Raw genomic sequence first — 23,268 nt, forward strand, 5'->3', positions numbered from 1 at the left:
ACTTTGATCTAAATGCTTTGGCGCTCCCTCTTCGATTTTGGTGCATTGTCTACAAAGTTAGTAGGAACTCAGGTTTCCACATGAAAAGCAAGCCTCCAAAGATGAGCGTGACATCAGGTTGCAGGTGCTAGTGAAACATTAGTCCCTGATAAATCCTTGTCCACCCGGGTGTGTTTTCTTCCACACCAACCCTGCTCAACTGCTACAGACCTGAGCCCCCATTCCTGTCTTCTACAACATTGCTTTTTGGTACCATCTGGCTGAGTAGTCCGGAAGAAGAATGCACTTGAGAAAATGCCCACATCAGCCAGACCGGAGGCCAATCCTCCATCCTTAATTTCATGGTTTATTTCAAGATAAAAGTGAGTCCGACCCTCCATTACTCATTTATGCCTGAGTTTCCGGCCACAAACTGTCAAATAGGGGTCTGTGGTCAGACTTCCTCCTGAATATGGCCCATCTCCTGACCAAGGAAAATTCATCACCTCTGCTCTGGACATTGTCCTCTTACTTCTCGGGGACCTCCTTCCTTCAATGACTCCATTATCTTCCCTGTATATTTCTCTCTCACTCTCACATACACACGTACACACACACACACACACACACACACACACACTCTCTTTCTCTGGGTTTCTGCCCATTGGCATTTATCCATGCTCAGTCTCTTCATTTTAAAAGAGAGAACATTCCCTACACCTTATGTCCTTGTCACGTTCATGCTCCTTCCTTCCAAGCCAAATTCTTGAAGGAGCCATATGTGCTCATCTCCTCCATTCTCTCGCTTCCCATGGATTTCAATTCCTGCCCCCATCACTCCACGGAAACTGCTTCAGCTAAAGTTCCCAGTGACGTCCTTGCCCCTAAATCCACTGGACACAACTGAGTTTTTCTTCTGCTTTATTTCTCAGCAGCTTTGGACACTGTTGGGCATGTCCTCTTAGAATCCTCTCGTTTTTCGTTCCCTGCTTCCCTACTTTCCTGTTTACCTTCTGCCTCTCTGCTCACTTCCCTGTGTGTTTGGGGGCTCTTCTTCTGGGCTTCTCGTGAACATCAGTTCTCTCCCTTGTTCTCTGCTAGTGGTCTTTTGTTCTATCTACTCTCGCTGGGTGGTACCGTTCATTCTCTAGAACTGTTCCCTACTAAAGATCTTGAACCTTTAAATGATCTGTCTCCTCCATCATCAGTTTCACTTCCTTTACAGCTCCTATCCCCACTCTCCCACTGGTACTCACTAACTTATGTAAATAATGACCTCCGTTGCCCTTCCCAAACCCAGCGATGAGTTCTCAGACCTCACCCCTGAGGCAGAGCGTTACTCCCTCTGCCCGGAGATACTTTAGCCACCATGCCCTGGGACAGTTTCCCTCTGTTCTCACTCCCCTGCTCCACCCCCTTTGGGGATCCCTTCGCTTCTCCCAACCTCTCAAGTGTTGCAATGCTACAGTCCTCGGTTCCAGGCCTTCTTCTCTCTATACTCACTCCCCAGATGAGCTCATTCAGTTTTTTTTGCTTTAGTTATTTATTTTTTTTAATGTTTTTATTTATTTTTGAGACAGAGAGAGACAGAGCATGAGCAGGGGAGGGGCAGAGAGAGAGGGAAACACAGAATCTGAAGCAGGCTCCAGGCTCTGAGCTGTCAGCACAGAGCCCCACGCGGGGCTCGAACTCACGGACTGTGAGATCATGACCTGAGCCTAAGTCGGACGCTTAACCGACCAAGCCACCCAGGCACCCCCAGTCTTTTTGCTTTAGATATCATGTTGACCACCCTCACATTTACACCTCTGGCCCTATCATCTCCAGACTGGTTTGTCCAAATTCCTCCTTGTCATTGTGATTCGGATCACCGAAAGTCCTTTCGGACGTAATGTTTAATTTCTTCCTTAGACCCTCTTCTCTTGCAGCCTTTCCTGTTTCATGAAATGGTGTCACCATTTACCATCTTATCCAGGCCAGAAAACAAAAACATCCTTGGTTTCCCTCTTCACACATTAAATCCATCATCAAGTTCTGTGGATGCACAAACAAAGCCGCTCCTCACCTCCTTTGCTAAGTCTGTGCAGTGAGCAATCAGAGATATCTTCCAAGAATGTGCATCAGACCTGCTGTGTAAGTTCTTATGTATGCCGTGCAAGGCCATCCTCCATCAGCGTCCAACAGAAAATCCACCTAGTTGCCCAACCTAAAACCCAACTCTCTCTCATCCTGGATCCCTCCTTTTTCCTCTTCCTCACTCCCAATTTCCAAGTCCTTTCAGCTGTACCCTCTCCGTAGTCTCTGAGTCTGTCCACATCTGTCCATCCCCACTGCAGCTCTCTGCCCGGAACGGCATTTTCCCACCTTCCTTGGGCTGGTTGGTCCTCACCCGTCTGTTCTTGCTCGAGCGTGGTATGTCCAGGTTTGGGCTTAGTGGGCCTCTTGTATGCCCCACTGCTTCCCTTTCTCCCCACTCATCATACTGTCTAGTGACAGCCTGTGTGCCCACAAAGTGGCAAGTTCCGGGTGATCACAGACAATGTGTCCAGGTATTCGTTCTTACAGCCTGAGCACCAAGCCCAACGCCTGATACATATTAGATGTCCCACAAATACTTGTGTGAAAATGAATATGTGAAAAAGTGAATGACTGAGGAAGACAGGAATGATGACAGAGAAGGCTTGGTCGAAAGACACGCAATCGATGTTGCGGGGAATCCCTCGGGCGAGCGAGAAAAGCAGACTCAGCCCCTGAAAACTTGATGGGCTGAGTGGCATGTCCGAGGGAAGAGGAATCACACATCCCTTGGAGGGGGCTAGTGGCACAAGTGGGGTGCTTGTGCTCTAACTTCTCCTCCAAGGAAGAGTTTAATGTAAATGGTCATTGCTGAAGTCCAGGAAAGTAGGCAGAAGTGGTTACCTTGGCCTCAAGGTGTTTAACGTAATTTGTATCCTACACTAAAAGAAGAAGAGGTAAAAATAATCGATATGTTTACTAAGAGCTAGGTCAACCATTCTGTAGCTCTTTAATACAAAGCATGGATGACTGACCCTGTTGTGTTTTGACAAGAACCATGTTTAAATTAATGACGTCGTATAATTTATTCATGTGGATACTTATAAATCTGGGAAGAACGGCTCAGTGAAAAGACTGAGCCAAAATAGAGCACAAAAGAACAAACCCAACAGACCACCAAACATATAACAAGGTATTAAACTTCATTAGTACTCAGAGAGATGTAAATTGGGATTTAAAAAGGGGGAGAGAGAAAGAGGTCTCACTTGACACCAGTCAAAAAGTCTGTAAACATCAAACATTATTTGGTAATAACGAGAATCTGTTCTTCACTAAGGGGGGTATAAACTGGCAAAATGATAGAATAGTACCGTGTGTTTTTAACACAAAACACATTTTGTAATATAAAACGATATTCTATTTTATTTTTTTAAGTTTATTTATTTATTTGAGAGAGACACAGACAGCATGAGTAGGGGAGGGACAAAGAGAGAGGGGGAGAGAGAGAGAGAGAGAGAGAGAATCCCAAACAGGCTCTATGCTGTCAGCACAGAGCCCGATGCAGGGCTTGAACCCATGAAACCAGGAGATCAAGACCTGAGCCAAAAGCAAGAGTTGGATGCTTAACCCACTGAGCCACCCGGGCGCCCCCAGTATTCTATTTTATTAATGGATATATACTTTTGTCGAAAAGCATAAAGACATAAATGGAAAGCATATAGGGTACATGATTGGACTACAGCTGGGAAGAGAAAGAGCAGGAAGGGGTAAGAGCATAGGCCTCAATCTGTCTCTGCAATGTCTCATTTCTTTAAAGAAAAAGCAAGATTCTAAGTGTGTAGAGAAACAGTAATATGTATTAAAGCTGATAGGTTCATGGTGCCACTGCTGTGTGTGAAATATTTAAAATCATTTTTTAAATTATTACAAAAACTTAGCAGGATTCATCAGTGCATGGAAAACCCAACTTGTGACAACATGAATATGATCCAGAATGAGGCCTTCCTTGGGGGACAGAATCTAGATTTATGGGGAAATTAATGTTTTCCCACATTTAAGGCTTCACGTGACTACCAGTATATGATTATCTTTTTTCTTTCCCAAAAAGGAAACCATTACTAAACCGAAGGAAGATAGCTTTAATGGGGTAATAGGGGTTCAAATCCCAAATCTTGAAATGAAAAATCTCACTTACCGATGGTTGTCACTTGGACAACAGCTCTGACTGTCCATGAACTTGTGTTATCTGAATCAGTGTAATCACATACATATATGCCCTGGTCGTGGTCATAAACTTCATCCACTAGGATTGAGTTGCTCCTTTCTTCAGAGAGTAGTTTTCCATTCTAATCCAAGGGACAAAAAAGTGAATAACTTTCTCTAACCAGAGAATTGTTAGTAATATTAGTCAAACTTATAGAAAAACTTCATAAATAAGGGCATCACCCAAGTATGAAGAGCTTCTGTTCAAAAACTGTATTGGTAAGAGTCTTATTTGTTAATGAGAGGCACTTTCACATGCAATTACATTATCTTTTAAGATCAAGGCACCAAATCTGACTAATCTTCCAAGAGTTATGTGGCCTAGTATTTCCCAAAATATGACGCAGAACCCTGAGAATATTCTAGAAAACTCATAGTACTCTACATAACTGATATCTCAATGAATTTTTTGAAAACATGTATATTTATGGTTATAGAAATTGACATAGTTTTGTGGTGGGGACGGGCTAATATAAAACTTCCTGTTTAAATAAATTTCACTCTTGGGGCACCTGGGTGGCTCAGTTGGTTAAGAATCTGACTTTGACTCAGGTCATGATCTCACGGTTCATGGGTTCGAGCCCCATATCTGGTGAGCACGAGCCCTGCTTTGGGTGAGCCCCACCTCTCTCTTTCTCTGCCCCTCTCTCACTTGTGCCCTCTCTCTCTCAAAAAAATAATAAGTAAATTTCACTCTAAAAAAAGGTGAAATTTATTTTTTTAAAGGTGAAGTGTAAATTTAAAATATTAAGTAAATAACTAAACAGGTGTACAGACATATGACAAGGAATGACTAGTGAGTGAGACACAATGAACTCATGGCGGACCCAAAGTCACTTGAGAACTAAAATGCAATTATGAACATTTCTCTCCCTTACTCAGCATATCCTTCAGGGATGCTCTTCTAAGGTCTGGAGTTCTCCCCCGGCTGCAGTCTCCAGGAAGGAGACCATTCCTTCCTGGTCTCCTTTCCTGCTACTGCCCCTCCACTCACTTGCCATTCCCGAAATAACCATATTCCTTCATCAGCTACCCGTTTGTAAGTCTCTCCCAGCACTCTCTCCCCCTGGGTAGGCTGCAGCTCAGTCTTTAACTCCAACTCAGAAGGATGATTCTCACAGAGAGAAGAGGGTGATCACACACTCCCTGAGCAGAACCAGTCCCTTCGTGCTCCCAGACCTCCATGATCGCGCATAGCCCTCTGATCATAACGATGTGTATAGTTACCTCCTTCTCCGAAGTTGTGAAGACCAGCCTTTGTGCCAAGACACATAACTGCTCCTACACACACTGGCAGGAATAAACACAGATCCCTCCTTGCAGAGAGCACTCAGTCTAAGAAGGCAGGTCCCAAGCAATAAGCCAGAGTGCGATGCACTTGGACGACCTGGCCTCAACTCAAAAGAAGCAGGGCTACTCCCTCCAGGCCAATCAGACCTTAAGGAGTATGTAGGAATCACTCCATTAAGCTAAGTGCCTTCTCAGAAATATTTGAAATGGAGAATATATATAGGAAATAGGGCCAAGGTGAAGAGGCTGATGCATGTAGACGGATTTGGTCTTTGTGTCTCTACTATATGGCAAGCAGGCCAGGAATCGTAAGCTCTTTGTAAATGATGCGTGAATAAAGTATATATAATTGAAACGTTTTGAAGCGTGAGAATCATGTAAGTTATCAGTAGGGGCTAGGACCTAGTAGGGGCTCAAAAAATCTTTGTTGAACGGTTGAGTATCCCTTTGCCAATAATTCTGTAGCCCCTAATCTCCATGTAGCCCATGGCCTTCCAATCTCCAGCAAATAGCACCTGGAGTGTGTGTCTTACCACACAGTCCAAAGCAAAGACATACACAGCGAAATCACCTAGTATCTATACAGATTATAAAATTCTTTCTCGTGTATTACCTCATATGACTCATTCCAAGGACTCTCTGACTTGGGTTGCACAGGCTTTGGGAGGAAACTGAGGCTCTGGCGTTTGTGTGTTGTTCTGTATCACAGAGCTAGCGAGTGAGAGGGCTGAGGGTCAATCTGAATTTTTCTGACTCTGAGTTTCATGTTCTCATTGAGGAGTTTCCCTTCTGTTTCCCTGCTGACTGGTAGGAGCAGGGTTTCCCCACTCCAAGTCTCTGGTGTGGTTCCTGTGGCCCAAGAAGGAACCTCAGTAGATTGGCAGGGAGACCAAGGTGGGGGGTCAGAACTGATCAGAGAGGGGCAGCTGCAGGCTGCAGGAAGTAAAAGGAAGCGAAGAAATGGGGCAGATAAGGTTAAATATCAATCAGCTGATCTCAGGGGTCAAGAACCCCTTTTCAGAGCATGGGGTAAAATTCAGAGCTAAAACCCTAGACAACATACATACAAAGAGCAGAAATTGGAGTGGAGGTGTTTCATGAGTCCCATGAGAAAGTAATGGGGAGAAAATGCAGTCGTGACCAAGACCTCAGCTAAGCTGCAGGGAGGATGGGTCAAAACAAAGTCAACCTGATTTTTTTTTTCCATAAAAAGAAAAGTATGGCTTCATATGTATTATTAAGGCTTAATAAATGGGGCGCCTGGGTGGCTCAGTCAGTTAAGCGTCCGACTCTTAATTTCGGCTCAGGTCATGATCTCATGGTTTGTGAGTTCGAGCCCCGCACTGGGCTCCGTGATGTCCGCGCGGAGGCTGCTTGGGATTCTCTCTCTCTCTCTCTCTCTCTCTCTCTGTCCCTCCCTCACATGTACTCTTCTCTATCTCAAAATAAATAAATAAACTTAAAAAAAAACTTAATAAGATGGAACTAAAAGGAAACATCAAAGAAAACGGATAAGGGAGAGGCAATTTGTGCGACAATGATGGGAGACCCATTCTGGTAAGACGATCACAAATGATTCTAACAGAAAAGAGGGGTGCTAATAGGGCTGTTTTGCTCAGCCGTGAAACAGTCTTGGAACAAAATATGGAAGGAGGGGCATCTCCAGTGTGAACCTGTATGAATTGGGTAAGTCCGAGATAGAACTGAGGCATACAGAAAAGAGGAACACATGAAAATAGAACTTTTAAAGGTATGTGTGAAGCCAGAAAAACAAAGGAAATGTATTCTAGTAGGACTGTTCTTGTAATATTACCCTCTAATATCACCAAGCTCTAATACTACCGGGAAGTGCAGCCACTCCAGGGAGTACTATGCATATGGTACTATGCATATGGTGGAGTTGGGTGACACAGTCGAGCTCCTACTGGGGCTTTCACTACCTAGTCTGGGAGGACTCTCGGCATGTACATCTTCAACCCTATCCTCCCTGATGGACTTGACGTTTTCACGTCTGTTTTAAGGATTCGTTATGTCCAGATCTGTGTCTGTGACCTCTTCTCACCCCTCGTTGAATTTACTTCTATTTTGTCAACTTCCTAAATGCTGTGAGTATATTTGAGCCAGAAAGACCCAACATATGAGTCATCTCTTTCACGTTTCCCTAAATATTTAATCTTGTATTTAATTCTGAAGATATCACTGGCACCCACCACCTTCTTTCTGTTCCCACTGCTAGTTCCCTAGATCAGGATTCACCCTTACAAAGTTCAATCACACCAACAGGAACCCCCCAATAACCATACCACATAACCAACCTACAGCCTCTGTTTCCAGCTCTAACCCTAACTACACCTCTCGGGAACTCTCCACTCCCACCATGCTGAGCCAATCACCATTCACAGAATGTGCCCCTCGTGTTTCTGTTTTCCATTGCCCATGTGCCTGTTCTTGCAGCTTCCCGGTCTCTTGCCCCAGTCATCAACTGATAACATTCTACTCAGACATAAATTTTGTACTAGTGCTTACCTCTTAATTGGAAAAGGGTACATTATGAACAGTATAGACTGATGAGCTAGATGCTAATCTCTAGCCAAAATCTTGAATGGGTTATTTGAACAGATGCCTATGAACCCTTAAAAAGGAAACGTTGGTTAACATCAGCCAGCTCGCACTCACTGTCAACATTCAGACCGTGGCATGTTGTCTGATCATTTCCTTCCACGATAGAATGAATAGACCAGAGCCTCAGAGGAATACAGGACTACAGTAGATGTTCTGTCTCCGCTGTAGTGACTGACTCATTTGGAAAATACTTTGACGGTGTCTTTGTTAAATAAAATGTATACACATGGGCTGAATGAGTCAACATTTAGGTGCCTTTTTTCAGTTAGTTGAGTAGTAATACCTCCCAAGTTGTGGATCAAGGGACCACGTATAACTAAAAGGATCGTGCTAGAATCAATAGCTGAGTCGACGGGCTGTTCAGTGCCAGTCTTTTCAGTATTTTTGCTAAGACCTGTCATTCCTGCCTCTCATCTACAAGTCACGCAAATCTGGGAGTGATGGCTAGTATGGTGGATTTCAAACTCAGAATTCCATCCTCTTGATATGCTGCCAAAACCAACAAATTTGAATTTAACAGGAATAAATGTGAAATCATGAAGACGAGTTACAAATTCTACCCAGCACAAAATTGCATTGGCCTGATCGCAGTGCTTGTGAGAAAACAACGACAGCAATAACAACAAAAAACACAAAAAACTGCTTACCTGCCAACTACGAATGAATCAACCACATAATGGAGCTGTCCCAAGGCTAATGTCATCCAGACCACATTGATACACTATTCAAAATAAGGAAGAAAGTAGCCTCTGTTTTCACTATGGGTTAGGCCACATGGGGGTTATAGCACTGAACAGATGTCAGGAAGTTGTGCAGGATTTTGAGCATTCTGAAATACCATAGCGAGAACAACAAAAGGGGCCACTGTAGGGACCTTGAAAATACTTTCCAAAAATCTAATCGAAATGATCTTTACTTCTTTCCTATTGGGAATCCCATCGATCTTGGGTTCAGCCAGTCTCAAATACTCACCAGTTCTCAGAATGCCAGGCAGCACTAGTGACTACAAGAAAACTAGGCCAAAAGGAAATGGGAAGGAGAAGTGGCCGGTCTGCGTGCGCACATTCCATTAAATGCCCGGCCAGAGACGACGCAGCAGCCACGTCATCATTGTGGCGAGTGAATGTGGCATATGAGGGAGATTGTCTTAAACCACCAATGGCAAGGGTACTCAGGGCACAGCTCTAACTGACAAGAGGCCCCCAGTGGTGTCACTGACACCTGTATCTCGGTGCCAGTGCAGAAGGACCTCTCCCAACGCCCTGTTATATAATTTCTCCCACGTCACAGATTTCCTTAGCTGGAGAGCAAAAAATGCCCTCTCGTTCAATGTCATTGTCATTTATTTCAGATAAAGTCTGTTGAGGCCATTTTTTTATCGTATTTTTAGAAATTAGCAAAATGCAGAGGAAATGTTCTTTGAATAAATACCAGATAATTCACTTTAATCCTGACTTCTTGGTCACTTAATATTTCAGTGAAGAATCTCCAAGCCTAAATTTTTTGATGTGTCTATTAAAAATATTTTGAAAGCCCCTAGAGCCTCCACCCTGTTGGATATGCATCTGGCAGGTGCATCCCTGATCAGGAGTTTCGTCTGAATTCAATAAACGCCATGTTCTCCTCTGCTCAGCCAGTGTTTAGCACCTGTCATCTACTCTGAGATGGCTTAAGTGTGACCTGCCCACCACATGAGCACCTGGGGCTTAGCATGAAGAAAAGGAGCATTGCGTATTATTTGCTGCCTAATGTCACCAGTTCTGGCGATACACTCCTTCTGTGAGGTCTGTGACTTTTCAGGTTACTGCGTGTGTGTGTGCGAGCCAGCGTAGGTATGTGTGTGCATATGTGCATATGTAACGTGCGCGCACGCGTGCAATTAGGAAACACGACTTGATTGATAACCTCCCCAAATTTGCATCAGAAAGTACAATTTTAAGGAGCGCCATTGCTGGCCCACTTTTTGGCGGATGCCTATTCACCACCGAACACACCCTGAAATTTGCTGTCAAGATCCGGGAGAAGGGAAATGAAGCTTCTTTCTGGGAATGCCATATGCCTTTCGGGTTTAGTTTACAAGTACAATATATGCAGAAAGCTAGCAACTACCGTGTGGCTTATGCTTACCTGAAAGTGAAAATAGCTTTCATTTCAGGATACTAATCATTGAAAATTCAAATGCGATTTCATCTGAAACAACTAGGGGTAAGCCTTCTTTACTGGCCTAGGAACAAACCCACCTTGCCATAGTCAGATTTGTCTTCCTGGATCACAAATACTTTTGAACCACGGGAAGTTTTATTCTGAAGAGAACTGAAAAGAATAAGCAGAACCGTGGTCTCTTCTGGCTAACCTCATTTTAGAGATGATGAAATTAAGGTGTTTCTTAAAATTATGATTTTACTGAGGCCGGCATATTTTCATTGTCCCTTCAAAATACAAATGTGAGACCCAGAGCACACCACTTTTCCTCCTTGTGTACTTATTTCCCCAGTGGACACGATAACACCTGTCTACCCATTGTCACCAAGTCGCTGGAGAATCAAGTGATGAAATGTCTTCCACACCATGGTACCTGTGCCGCCATGACCCTGATTGCTGAGCCTTGGAACGCATAGAGCCACCAGGTAAACATGAGCCACTTTCTTGACTGATCACTGGTGATTTAAAACGACATTTTTATACTAACAGATGTATTTTGAAGTCTAATTTAAAGCTTTGCAGGATGTTTGAAGGCAAAGTATTGGACTTCCAACAATTATTGCAAGCGTAGGAGGCAATTTAAATTCTATTCTTGGTTTCCACCACCAAGGGGTCAACTGTCAATAAGGCTATGTTGAAGGAGACACCTATGCAGCATTTATATATCGGCTAGCACTTGGAAAAACTGTAAGATGTAATGATAATGTGAAGTGTTTTTGTTATGAAGCTTACTCACATGTGGTTCATAACCCGAAATGATTAGGAAACTTGCCTCTTCCTTCCCCCTCCTCCCTCTTCATCCTCACATTGCACTCCCCACCCCCACCCCCATCTCACCTGTGCAAGACACTTGTTACCCTGGCCTCCTGTGTTTGCTGTAACTGCCCTCTCGGATATGCTCTCTTTGGAAAGTGTTCCAGTCTGCGATTTCATTCAGAAACCCTCCAGGATTCACTTGTTGGGGTCTCCCTTCCCCCGAGGAATGCCCACTGCTTTCCAAAGACGGTACAAATGAACCCACTTGGCCTTCTGTATTGGAAGATGGCCCTAAGGTTATGTCTCACTTCATGTGTAATACACTGGTATTCTAGAAATTTTTCTGGCACTGATCAAAAAGACGGTTCTTACGATGATAATATCAGACTCTGGCTACCTAGGAGAAAGACCACTTTAGGGACCCAGGCCTTCTCTGTAGGTGCAAGGTCAGTATTCACAAAGCTCTAGACCTCAGGTTCTCAAACCCACGTTTCCATAAAGTACCTATGGAGATGTTACCGTGAAAACCATATTCTCACATCGGTTTTGGAGGAGTCGCTCTTACCTTGTACCAGGTCACCTCTGAACTTTGGGCATCACGTTGGCAGTTGAAGCTGGGGCAATTAATATAGGCAGTGCTGCCAATAAGAAGTTGTTGCTCGTGTGATACGAAGTTATTTGGTACACACGATACATTGGTCTTAGGCTTAACTTCTAAGATGGTCTTGACACAACAGGCCTCACCCTGAGGGCTCCTAGGAGAGTTAACAAGGTCTTGTGAACGTAGAGGTTATATCCAGGTAATATAAGATTTGGGAACGTTTTCTCATAAGAATGCATGTGGGACATACCGAATCCTGGGTCTACAGATATACGACCCAGCATTATGCATTCCTGTGGTCGAAAAGTGTAGGATGCTCTTGTCCTGGATGATGTGATGATAGTTGTTAGTTATTTCCCCTAATGGATTTCCATTCTGAGGTTGAAAGTACCACTGGACATCAGACAGATCCTTACTACCACTGCAGGGCAAGTTTTCAGGGGCTTGGGTTGGTGAGAGTTGACTTCTGTGGTAAATATGGGATTTCTGTGACTCTGTGAAGTCACAAAATAAGACAAACTTCTCACTCCCTGAAGAATATTCCCAAAGAAGTTTTTTGGTGATGCAATCTGAAAACCACAAGGAACAAAACAACAAAGAGATACATTAGAAGATGAAACTCTCCCTTGGCAGTGATCTTTTTGGATATGCCATCTAAAGCACAAGTAACAGAATAAAAAATAAACAAGTAGAACTACATCAAACTAAAAAGCTTCTGCACAGCAAAAGAAATGATCAAAAAATGAAAAGACAACCTATGAAGTGGAAAAAATATTTGCAAACACTATGTTTAATAAGATATATCTGATTAACATCTAAAATGCATAAAGAATGCATACAACTCAAAAGCAAAACCAACAAAAACAAACAAACAAACAATAAACACCCAAATAAGCCACTTAAAAATGGGCAATGAATCTGAATAAACGTTTTCCAAAGAACATATACAATTAGCCAACAGGTACATGAAAGGCTGTTCAACATCGCTAATCATCAGGGGAATGGTCCTGATATAACAATCACTATCACAGTGAAATATCATCTCACACCTGGGAAGATGGCTTATCAACAAAAAGACAAGAGATAAATGCTGGTGAGGAGACGGAGAAAATGGGACCCTTGTGCACTGTTGGGATTATAAATTGGTACACCCACTGTGGAAAACAGTACGGAGGTTCCTCAAAAAGTAAAAAATAGAACAATGATATGACCCAGAAATTTCATTTATTGGAAATGTATCTGAAGGAAATAGAAATGCTCTGTTGAGATGTTCTGCACCCCTATGTTCATAGCAGCATAATTCATGATCATCAAGATATGGAAACAACCTAAATGTTCATCAAATGAATGGATACAGAAGTTGTGCACACACACGTACACAATAGAATATTATTCAGCCATAAAAAAGAAGGAAACCCTGCCATTTGTAGCAACATGGATGGACCTTGAGGGCATTATGCTAAGTGAAAGAAGTCAGACAGAGAGACAAATACCATATGATGTCACTTATACGTGGAGACTAACAACAGAAACAAAACAAAAACCAAGCTCATAAAAAAAGAGATCAGATTTGTGGTTACCTGAGGCTGGGGTGAGGAGTAGGGGAATTAGATGAGGTGGTCAGAAGGTACAAACTTCCAGTTATAAGATACATGACTGGTGGGAATACAGTGACCACAGTTAACACTTCTGTATGATACATCTGAAAGTTGTTAAGAAAATGAATTCTGAGGGGCGCCTGGGTGGCTCAGTCGGTTAAGTGTCTGACTCTTGAATTCAGTTCAGGTCATGATCCCAGGATCGTGGGATCAAGCCCCATGTTGGGTTCTGTGCTGCGTGTGGAGCCTGCTTGGTATTCTCTCTCTGTGTGTATGTCTCTCTCTCTCTCTCTCTTCTCTCTCTCTCTGTCTCTTCCCCCTCTCCCTCACTCACATGCTCTCAAAGAAGAAGAAGAAGAAGAAGAAGGGGGAGAAAATGGATTTTGGGAGTCCTCATTACAACTGAAAAACAAGGAAATTTATTTTCTTTTTTTGGTAGCTATATGAGATCATGGGTATTAACTAAACTTGTTGTGGTAATCATTTCACAATATATGTAAGTCAAGTTATTTTGCTATATATCTTAAATTTACACAGTGCTATATATCGCTTATATCTCAACAAAACTGAAGGAAGAAAAGATCAAACTCTAACTTACATTTACAAACAGTGCTGGATTTAACAAGGGATTAAGCTCTTTTGTGTGTCTGTCCTCTTCACTGTTTCCATTTAGAAGTTCATGTTCTAACTCCCTCTTCATGGACTTGAGGGGCCACTAGCCATAGCAGTTTCCTGTTAGAGAAGGCTGAACCACCCCTCGTTCATCTTCAGCTGTTCCCTCTGAACACCCAGCTATTGTAAATGGGTTCCTCACTGATGTGTGGTATAAGCTGAAAGCTGTTCACCCCAGTCATTTCTCTCCCTCTGCACCCGTCTTAACAATAAGAAGGAAATGCTCTGTATTAACAGGTCAAGTTGCTGATATATCAGAATATCTGTCACTTTATACTTTGACCACAAGACACACAGTGTTAACATGAAAAGTGAAATCCCTACCTGAAATATTCAGTCCTTTAGTTCTCTCTCCTGTGACAAGCCAGAGAAATATCCAGCCCAAATAAAGCGTCATTCTCCCTGGGTCTTGTCATCACTTGAATGAATTTGTTCCCTTGCCAGGCTGTGGTACGTTGTGTTTCAGAGCTCTTCCCTGAGAACCCTCTTCATTTCTGTAAGTCAAGAGGTGAGAAAAGGAGAAATCAGAACCAGTTATCAAAATGCAAGTCACACAGGAAGCTTTGAAAGGGCAGGTCACACCCAAGCGAGCCTTCCCATGCCTACAATAGTGTGTGGCAGTCTCGTTGAACATGTCATTTCTTGTACATCTAAAGGAGGAAGAGCAGCGTCTCAAACTCATGGCAACCACTTGGACCTCTGCACCATACCATGTGTTCTTTTGGTGCCATTTCTTCATGGAATTCTCCTTCTGTCCCTCCCCCACCCCCTTCCCTTTCCCTTTCCCCTCCCTCTTCTTCCTCTTCTTCCTCCTCCTCCTCTTCTCCTCCTCTTTCTTCTTCTTCTTCTTCTTCTTCTTCTTCTTCTTCTTCATGTTATCACCTAGCATGCATATTTCCATGAGTATTTTGGAAAAAGTTAAGTGAAACTTTTCCAGAAAAGGGGACCCAAATTGATTGAAAATGTCAGGTTCTCCACAGTTAGGAAGCCTGTACTATAGCTCATATGTATAAAATTTGAGAATGTCCACATGTCTGTTTTATTTGCTTTTATTAGTAGTTGTAATAGCTGTTAGAGAATAGACTCTCTTCTCCCCAGATAAGAAAGGAAAATGGTCACTGGATATCAATATTATTGTCTTACTCTGTGTATTACTCCTTGGGGTTGTTAGAATAAGGAAACTTTCTCCTGAGCTTTGCCTAAAAATTTGTCCTAAAACATTCCCATACTGTCTTAGGCTCTTTAAAGTGAAAGTGGGGGTTGGGGCATCTGGGTGGCTCAGGCAAGAGTCCGACTTCGGCTCAGGTCATGATCTCACAGCTTGTGAGTTCGAGCTCTGCATCAGGCTCTGTGATGACAGCTTGGAGCCTTGAGCCTGTTTCAGATTCTGTGTCTCTCTCTCTCTCTCTCTCTGCCCCTCCCCCACTCTTGCTCTGTCTCTCTCTTCTCAAACATAAATAAATGTTAAAAATAAATTTTAACAAGTAAAGGTGGGGGGTTGAAGGGGTGGGGGGAGTGGGTGATGGACATTGAGGACAGCACTTGTTGGGATGAGCACTGGGTGTTGTATGTAAGTGATGAATCATGGGAGTCTACTCCTGAAGCCAAGAGCACACTTGTATACACTGTATGTTAGCTAACTTGACAATAAATTCTATTTAAACAATTAATTTAAAAGTAAAAAAAACAGTACTAAACATAAAAAAAAATTAAAGTAAAGGTGGGGTGGGGAACAAAATAATCCTCTGAAATAGAAAAAGTAAAGGAGCAGATCACGTCAAGAGAGAATGAGAGCCCTGCCCTGCGTTCATGGCACTTTTAACTCCCTTGTTGATAGGGTGGCCATTGCAACTTTCAAATGAATTATAAGAGATGCGAGATAAGGATATTGGGTGTGGGTCTTAGTCCAATGGGCTGCTATAATAGAATACCACATAGTGGGTGGCTTATAAACAATGGACATCTATTGCTCACAATTCTGGGGGCTGGGAAGTCCAAGATCAGGTCACCAGCATGGTCATATTATCCTGAAGGCTCTCTACTTAGTTCGTAGTGCCTTCTCACGGTGTCCTCGGGTGATAAAAGGTGCTAGTGATCTCTCTGGAGTCTCTTTTATAAAACACTAATCCTATTTATGAAGGCTCCACCCTTATGACCTAAGCACCTTCCAAAGGCCCTACCTCCTAATATTCATTATTAGTGATATCATCTTTAGAGGTTAAAATGTCAACATATGAATTTGGGGAAGAACACATTCAGACCAGAATAGTGTGTGTAATATTTGATTGTTGTTTAATGTTGTTTCAAGCAGAAAATAAAAGTAATTTTTTTATATGACTGTTTTCATCTGTCCTTTTAGAGTCCTGAACTATTGTCACTAATGTAAAAATTACTCTGTATTACTCTGTGGGTTACTCTTGGGGTGGTAGGTATAAGAAAACTTATCCCTGAGTTTTGTCTAAGAATTCCCCCTAAGACACTCCTATACTGTCTTAGGCTCTTTAAAGTTGGGAGAGGGGGTGGACAAAATAAACAGTAAAGTCCCTGTCCTCAAGGATCTGTCACAATGTGAAAAACAATGTTGTTGTTTTTTCATTTTGAATTCTTTGTTTTATTTTTTAAATTTCATTGACACTTTTATTTCACGTCAAAAACATGTTTTTGTGAGAACAATGTTAAATAAAAAAAATTTACTGACACTTACTGTAAGTAACAGTAAGAAATACTTTTATTCAAAACTATTGCAATAGGGTAGAGAAATCAAGCTCAACTCAGAATACAGCAAGGACGAGCGAGAATTTATAGTCAAAGAGCAAGGTGAGGGGGTCAGGGGATGGAAAGTTACTAAAGAGACATCAAGGGTAGAGAGATCTTACTAAATGGATCTAATGGAGTTCTTGCTCAAGGTGAATCAAGGGCTTAGATATCAAGGATGGGAGAAGAGGACTTTGATCAGATATCAAGTGTAGAAGGATGATTTAGCAGGACGCTTTGCTAAGGCTGGTCTGGGCAGACAAAACATATGACTGGGGCCAGGGTGGAGGCCTAGTGGAGAAGAGGTCTCAGAGGAGCTGGACTAAAGTTTGGTCAAGAAGAGACCCTTTGTCAGGATGCCCATGTGACTTAGTAAGTTAAGCATCCAACTTCAGGTCAGGTCATGATCTCACGGTTCATGAGTGAGTTTGAGTCCCAAGTCAGGATCTGTGCTGACAATGAAGAGCCTGCTTCAGATTCTGTCTCCCTCTGTCTCTCTCTGCCCCTCCCCCTGCTCATGTTCTCTCTCTCTCTCTCTCTCTTTCTCTCTCTCTCTCTGTAAAATAAATATACAGTTAAAAAAGAAAGAGAAGAGTGTCTTTGTCAACATAAACATGCAAATAAGCAATACAGAAGAATGCATTACAGAAATAAACACAGTGATGACAGAAAAAAAGTAAAAAGGAAGGAAGAAAAGACAGACAGAAAAGACAAGAAAAGAAAGAAAGAAAGAAAGAAAGAAAGAAAGAAAAGAGGGAGAGAGAGGAAGGAAGGAAGAGAAAGGAAAGAAAGGTTACATGAAATGTCACTTGGCCCCTTTAAAAGTCTCCCCCCAATATCCATATTCTTTAGGAAGCTGACAAAATCAATCTCTTTCTCTTTCAACATCTAACCAGCCAACCAAGTTCCTCTCCTCACCCCTCCCTGCCTTGCTGCCCTTCCTGCAACCACTGCCTCCACCCCCCAACTTGCCCAGGACCTTTCTTTCCAGGTATTCCCATGTTTTCTCATAAATAAATGCTTGACTTTCCTCATCTTATAAAATTCTTCATTTCAACTAGTTTCCAACACACACACACACACACACACACAAACACACGCTATTATCTCCCACATCTTCAGATGCCGGAGAAGAAAGTGATTTTAATATCTATAATTTTTTGTCAATAATTACTGTTTCCCTAACAGAAATAGTGAGCTTGAGCTGTCTTTGGGGATCCAGTTGGAGCATTGCGAAGACAGCTGGGTAGGACTCAGAAATTTTTCTGTGGGATGCCTGGGTGGCTAAGTTGGTTAAGCGTCCCACCTTGGCTCAGGTCAAGATCTCAGGGTTCATGAGTTCAAGCCCCGCATCAGGCTTTTCCCTGACTGTGTGGAAACTGCTTGGGATTCTCTCTTTCTTCCCCTTCCCCCCTCAAAATAAACAATTAAACTTAAAAAATGCTTCTGGGGGTCAGCAGCATGGGGAAGCGTTCAAGCCAGGAGCATCTGTAAGCTGCCAGGAAAGGGCAGACAGATTTCCCTAAAGAACACCGGCCTGGCAAGGGTGGGTCAGGGCTAAGGATGAAACGAAATAAGCCAAAAAAGGAAGAGAAGAAACAGAACACAGAGACTATCTTCATCCTAAGCACAGAGAGAGTCTGCAAGGAAGATGGGATGTTAGTGTCAGAAGCTACCGAGTAGGCACAAAATGGACTGAGAAATGGCTTCTGGCCTTGGCTCCAATAGATCAGATCAGCTTGGGCAGGGGCCGGGGCTGAGTTGACAGAGAGCAGGGCAAGAAAAAGAAGTAGTGGGAGGAATGTGAGGGGTGGGGACAAGCCGTGAAGTCCACAGGCTGCACACACGGAGCAGAGAAGCCAGAGGTGGTGTTTGAGCGCTTGTGGACAAGGGCAGAGCGTATACACCATTTGGGAGAATGAGTTTGCAGGCTAGCAGGTCAGAGTGAGGAATTAGGAAGCGATAGAATCCCCAAAACCATGGAGAAACCAGGACTGGGTAGGAGGCACGTGGCCATGCATAGCAGTAAGGTCCATTCAGACCAGTTTGCCCAGGGGGGACCAGAGCACAGGATGTTTCCACCTGGCCACTGACCTGCTGAGAAGAGAGTGTGCTCAGGGGGCAAGAGGCTTCATGAGACGGCGGAGCACCTTGAAGGGAGCCAGGCACAGGGACTAGAGTCACTGCTTTATTTATCCCCATTGGTGGCTCTTTTTATAAAGACTGTGGTCAAGGAAAAAGGCAAGATCAGCAACAGCCTTTTAAGATGTGGCCTCCCCTTCGCCTTTCTTCCCTTTGCCTCATAGAATAATCTCTCCATCTCCAACTTCTAGAGACATCTTCCTAAAAAGCAAACCTGAGCGTGCCATTTTCATGCTATAGACTTCACCAGCTCCACTGTATGTGAGACACCGAATTCATCCCGGCCACCATTTATAAAACCCTGTGGGACTTGATTTGGCTCTCTCATGTCTTATCTTGCATTTCTTCTCCAGAGAGACCCTCTCTGGCCATTGGCATAATAAGCTCATCCCTCCCTCCTCACCACTGTACTGGCCAGCAACCATCTTTTATTACTCATTTTATATTTGTCTTAGTTCACGTTACCGTCTCAAAATATGTTGTTTTAAAAATTTCTTCTGGGGCGCCTGGGTGGCTCAGTCGGTTGAGCGTCCGACTTCAGCTCAGGTCACGATCTCGCGGTCCGTAAGTTCGAGCCCCGAGTCAGGCTCTGGGCTGACAGCTCAGAGCCCGGAGCCTGCTTCTGATTCTGTGTCTCCCTCTCTCTCTGCCCCTCCCCCGTTCATGCTCTGTCTCTCTCTGTCTCAAAAATAAATAAACGTTAAAAAATATTTAAAAAAAAATTTCTTCCCCGGGGCACCTGGGTGGCTCAGTCGGTTAAGTGTCCAACTCTTGATTTTGGCTTAGGTCATGATCTCACGGTTCAGTATTTGAGCCCCATGTTGGGCTCTGGGCTGACAGCACAGAGCTTTCTTGGGATCTCTCTCTCTCTCTCTCTCTCTCTCTCTCTGCCTCTTCCCCACTCATGCATGCTCTCTCCCTTTCTCTCTTTCAAAATAAATAAACTTAAAAAAAAAAGTTCTCCCTCAACTAGAATCAAAACTCCATGCCAGTGGGAACTGAGTCTGTTTTTTCCAGCCTTCATGCTCTCTCCAGGAATAGTGGCTGGCCAACAACAGGACCTTAGTAACTCCTTGTTGGTAAGTTATCCACACCACACTGTAATTGTTATTTCATATACTGTGTTCTCCCACTAGACTGGGAGCTCCTTAAGAACAAGGATCCTGTTTCAGAAATCTTATCTTCAAATCCTTGGACAAAGCTTTGTGTATAAATCACGATCAGTTCTGTCATCCAGATAAATACGGAATACTTCGAGAGGAGTCAGAACAAATGCACATCAATCTAGGTTTGAGGGGCGCCTGGGTGGCTCAGTCGGTTGAGCGTCCGACTTCGGCTCAGGTCATGATCTCACAACTCGTGAGTTCGAGCCCCGTGTCGGGCTCTGTGCTGACAGCCTAGAGCCTGCTTCTGCTTCTACTTCTGTGTCTCCCTCTCTCTCTGCCCCTAACCCACTCACATTCTGTCTCTGTCTCTCTCAAAAATAAATAAACATTTAAAAAAAAAATCTAGGTTTGACCATTAACTTGCTGTGTGACTCCAGTTAAGATACTTAACCTCTCTGTGTACTTCAGTTTTCTTATCTGTAAAATGAATTATTTGGACTGTGTCAGTAGTTCCTTCACCTTAGAGCTAGAGAATCAGAACTTCTGGGGTCTAAGATAGGAAATGTGTATTGTTTTTAAGCTCCTTGGCTAGGGAACCATGAGAACAGGATTGCTAATATCATTTCAGCTTTAACATTTCTGTGATTCCATGTTTGAATATCCAGAGCCTATAGCAAATTAATTACCACACCTAGCAGTCTCCAGACCTCAGAAATTTCCATCCCAACCAGAGCCAACAGAATCTCTCTCCATGATGCACTCACCTGCTGGTCTAGGACTTCAGGTTGCCTGGAGCTCTTTCCATGCTACAGCTCTCTCTGGGACATCGTTTTTGAAATTTTCTTGATTTCAAGAGTCACCTGGAATACTGATTACAAATGCAGATTTCTGGACTCTCCAAATCATATTAAATCAGATTCGCCAGGAGAACATTGGAATCTACCTTATAAACGAGTGTCAGGACCATCACTATGGTCCAGGGAGCATCCTCGGGAAGCCCTGCTCAAGAAATAATAGAGCTTGGGGAGGTGGGTCCGGGCTGAGTTATAACAGCTGTTGTCAGCACTGGTGGCAACTGAACAACACAAAGACAAGCCTATTCTGGAAACCCCATTTATGTGGGTTAACACACTGTGTGACTTGTTTGTCAATGTCTGCTTTTGAAGACTATTTAACATCTATGTGATGACTCTCATTCCACCATCACCAAAACACTTTCACGAATCATATGGAATCACACAAGAGGCATAGTATATGCTTTATTGGGCAAGGACAACTTAATCTAAAACAGTCTGTAGAGTCTCTGTTGATGGGAGTTAAAACCATGGACAGGTGTCACTGAATATAGTGCACTGCTCTCATTTATTTTCTGGTCACAGATGGGAAGATGATTGTCCTTCACGTTTTACTGATGGACCATCAAAGCTCACATTGTTTGAAATAGAAGTCCCCAATATTAATGATAATCACACATCTGGTAAGTATTAGAAGAATATTATTCCAGATTAATATTTCCAGATTCAGAGGTCTCAAAGCCTCTGATTATCCCATCACTACATGCTATCCTGTCACAGAAGAAGACAGGAGGCCAACAGGGCATCTTCAAGTATCTGACGTGTCTCTTCTCCAAAACATCTCATACCTGCTTTTTGAGAGGCACAATTCTTTTGTTAGAAGTTGAAGATTCCTCCGCCTCCATTGGTCAAAGCTACACCTTCAATTATCTTTGGTTGACAATGAACTAAAATTTTTGCTGGCCTAAGTTTTTTATGAGATAAGGCGAAAGAGAGGAAAATGCTAGAGAAGGTAAGTGTCAACAGAGCTTTAGGAAGGAAAATCTTACTGCCAAAGATAAACAAAGTACTTTATAATTGCTCACGGGATCAGCAGTGACTCTACACTGAGAACACAAGTACACAGAGAGATATGGTCTAGGACAATAGTAACTGTTTAATTCAATTAATGTTATTATGATTTTCACATGGTCCATGTGAGCTTTATACCTGATTGGCTGGGAATTACAGAAAATCCAGCGTGTAGTGCCTGCTCTCACTCACTTGACCTTATGATCTTATGATCAAGCCAAGATAAGGATTAGAATTTGACAAACATCTTGAGTCCTTTTACTCTGAACCTGTCCCACAAAATGCTCAAATCATGGTACATAGGTATATTTCATAACCATCATGTTTTTATAAAGTGAAGACTCCATAGATAGGAAGATCTCAATTTTCTTAGATGGCAATCTGTTATTTAAAAACCTCATGAAAAGGAATTGTGTGAGAAATTCACTTTGAAAATTATCTAAGTTCTTTTCTCAACTTATGTTTTCTGGTTAGGAAATCTAGTGGGAAAAATGTACTAATTCTTACCTTATTTTCTGTGCTGAAGACAGAAAAAAAGAGGAAGGAACTTCAAGTCCTTATTTCAGTAACTGCCGGCTTTTGCATCCGAAGAACGTGTAAATAATATCCATTTTCAAAGGACTCTACTATTATTTCTTCCTAGCCAGAGAAATATCTGGAGGACATGCAACAGCCGTTTGGCTCACACATGCTTGGAAATAATGAGTTATACCTGGAGGACAAAAGAAAACTTTTATTAGTTTGCAAATGACCATCGTCTTTGCCAAATCCGTGATCACACAGAGAAAAATCAAATTAACTACCTGTATCAGTAGAAGGAAATGTGCTGAAGATGAAGCATCTGAAACTCTTCTCTGACCCACCTCCTCGACTAGATAAGGTTTGTGGTCAGGTTTAGTTCAAAGAATGAGTAAGCCTGTTTCCTTTACAGGGATTTCCTGTAAAGAATATAGCACTCAATTTCTCAACTGTGTTGTTTTTTTTTTTTTTTTTTTCATCTTGTAACACTAACCTCTGAAAGTGTAACCCTTAAGACATAAACTTAGGCCTTTCTTATGACTAACTTATTAACTCTGGAAAAGGAAAAAAATAGTATCTCTCTGATGCTATTTACATAAAGCAATAATTTATTGACAGAGAGGAAATAAATTTAAAGTTTAAAATCACCAAGGTTTTCGGTACCTGTTCATTAATATAGAAAGCTTCAAAATATAACATATAATTAAGAGCACCACTATTCCTTTGATAGAACAACTAAAATCACTTTGTAAGGATCCTGAGACCACACAGTCCGAAAGAGCTCTGCCTAGAAAGCATGTTGGTTAAGCCTTGATATTGGCTTCCCTTAAGAGTCTCATATTCTTTTTTTTTTCTTAAGTTTATGTATTTTGAGTGAGAGAGAG

The 23,268-nt window shown here is 42.6% G+C and overlaps 1 protein-coding gene across 6 annotated transcripts in view; it reads right to left on the reverse strand.

Moving 5' to 3' along the window:
• Positions 1 to 22,771, reverse strand: part of IL18RAP (interleukin 18 receptor accessory protein) — a 34,426-nt gene extending 11,655 nt beyond the window's left edge. The window contains exons 1-7 of one of the 6 annotated variants that reach the window (XM_049651261.1): positions 22,669 to 22,771; positions 22,373 to 22,577; positions 18,847 to 20,868; positions 14,323 to 14,492; positions 11,979 to 12,297; positions 11,693 to 11,882; positions 4,190 to 4,340 (exon numbers count right to left, since the gene is read on the reverse strand). In XM_049651261.1, coding sequence (XP_049507218.1) covers positions 4,190 to 4,340; positions 11,693 to 11,882; positions 11,979 to 12,297; positions 14,323 to 14,395 — 733 coding nt within the window. In that variant the 5' untranslated portion in view covers positions 14,396 to 14,492; positions 18,847 to 20,868; positions 22,373 to 22,577; positions 22,669 to 22,771. Of the gene's footprint in view, positions 1 to 4,189; positions 4,341 to 11,692; positions 11,883 to 11,978; positions 12,298 to 14,322; positions 14,493 to 18,846; positions 22,578 to 22,668 lie in introns of all 6 variants that reach the window. The other 5 variants (XM_049651264.1, XM_049651262.1, XM_049651265.1 and 2 more) reach the window with 5 other exon arrangements.
• Positions 22,772 to 23,268: the final 497 nt, after the last annotated feature.

Source organism: Panthera uncia, assembly GCF_023721935.1.
Source record: "Panthera uncia isolate 11264 chromosome A3 unlocalized genomic scaffold, Puncia_PCG_1.0 HiC_scaffold_11, whole genome shotgun sequence".
Lineage (NCBI taxonomy): Eukaryota > Metazoa > Chordata > Mammalia > Carnivora > Felidae > Panthera > Panthera uncia.